The 910-nt window shown below is 28.8% G+C and overlaps 1 protein-coding gene across 1 annotated transcript; it reads right to left on the bottom strand.

Annotated features, from left to right (window-relative positions):
- Positions 1–202: 202 nt before the first annotated feature.
- Positions 203–901, bottom strand: LOC105462008 (the record flags this gene model as incomplete). The annotated part of the gene is made up of 2 exons (XM_011708529.1): positions 538–901; positions 203–457 (listed from the first exon to the last, which is right to left on the bottom strand). Coding segments are annotated over exons 1-2 (570 nt in total), but the record flags the coding sequence as incomplete, so codon positions are not given.
- Positions 902–910: the final 9 nt, after the last annotated feature.

The following is a 910-nucleotide window of genomic DNA, read 5'->3' as shown; positions in this document are numbered from 1 at the left end:
TTTCAAAACTTTAACCGCTACTAATTTAAAAATTATTATTTAGTATATAGCCTCAACATTTTTGTATTAGGATTTTCGTCTCCAAATTATCTCAAGAACACGTTCTTAAGAGATAATGCGTGGTAGTGATGGGCACCCTGTATATACATGTATAAACATGTAAAAATTATAATTTTAATATAAGCATAAAGAAAAATTATACCTTTTTATTACTTCCTACAGAATAAATTTCCATAATATTAGTTAGAATGAATATCTGAAGGTCTGCATCACTAAAATTTGATGCAAAATGTTCATGTATTTTTCTCATTTGTTTAGGAGCGCCATCGATAAGAACTAGTCGGCCTTTAAAATTCATAGTTTCTAATCTTCTTGTTAATTCAACTGCAATAATAGATCCGAAAGAGTATCCTACTATTATAAAATCTTTTTCATCTTTAAGCTTTGGTAATATATGCTGTAAAAATAAATCTCCGTCAATATAAAACAGAATTAATAATGTTTTAATAATATAAAATTACTAATGCAATTGCGTACGTTTATTATAAGATAATCAGTTTTCTCAGATACAATGTTTGTAGTAGTATCGATGTTGTTATAAAGCAAGGACGTTGCTGAAAATTCAATATTTGATGCTAAGTAATTAAATACAGTTCCACATCCCTCGATACCCGGTAAAAGAAATACTTCAGATGTAGTTTTCTGTCTTTTAGTAGAGAGATCAACACAGATTTGTGAAATGAAATCTTCATTTTTTACAACACCAACTAGATATTTTATAATATCTAGCTTCTCTGAGCACAGTTTCTCTTTGCCATCCATAATATTGTCATTCACGTTTCTATCGGACATCTTTATGAGTTTCGCGAAAGTAAGAGTTCGTATTTCTTGTGTAGTGAGAAAAATATCA

Source organism: Wasmannia auropunctata, unplaced genomic scaffold (assembly GCF_000956235.1).
Source record: "Wasmannia auropunctata unplaced genomic scaffold, wasmannia.A_1.0 LD273009.1, whole genome shotgun sequence".
NCBI classification, from domain to species: Eukaryota; Metazoa; Arthropoda; class Insecta; order Hymenoptera; family Formicidae; genus Wasmannia; species Wasmannia auropunctata.
This window is presented reverse-complemented; position numbering and strand designations above follow the sequence as displayed.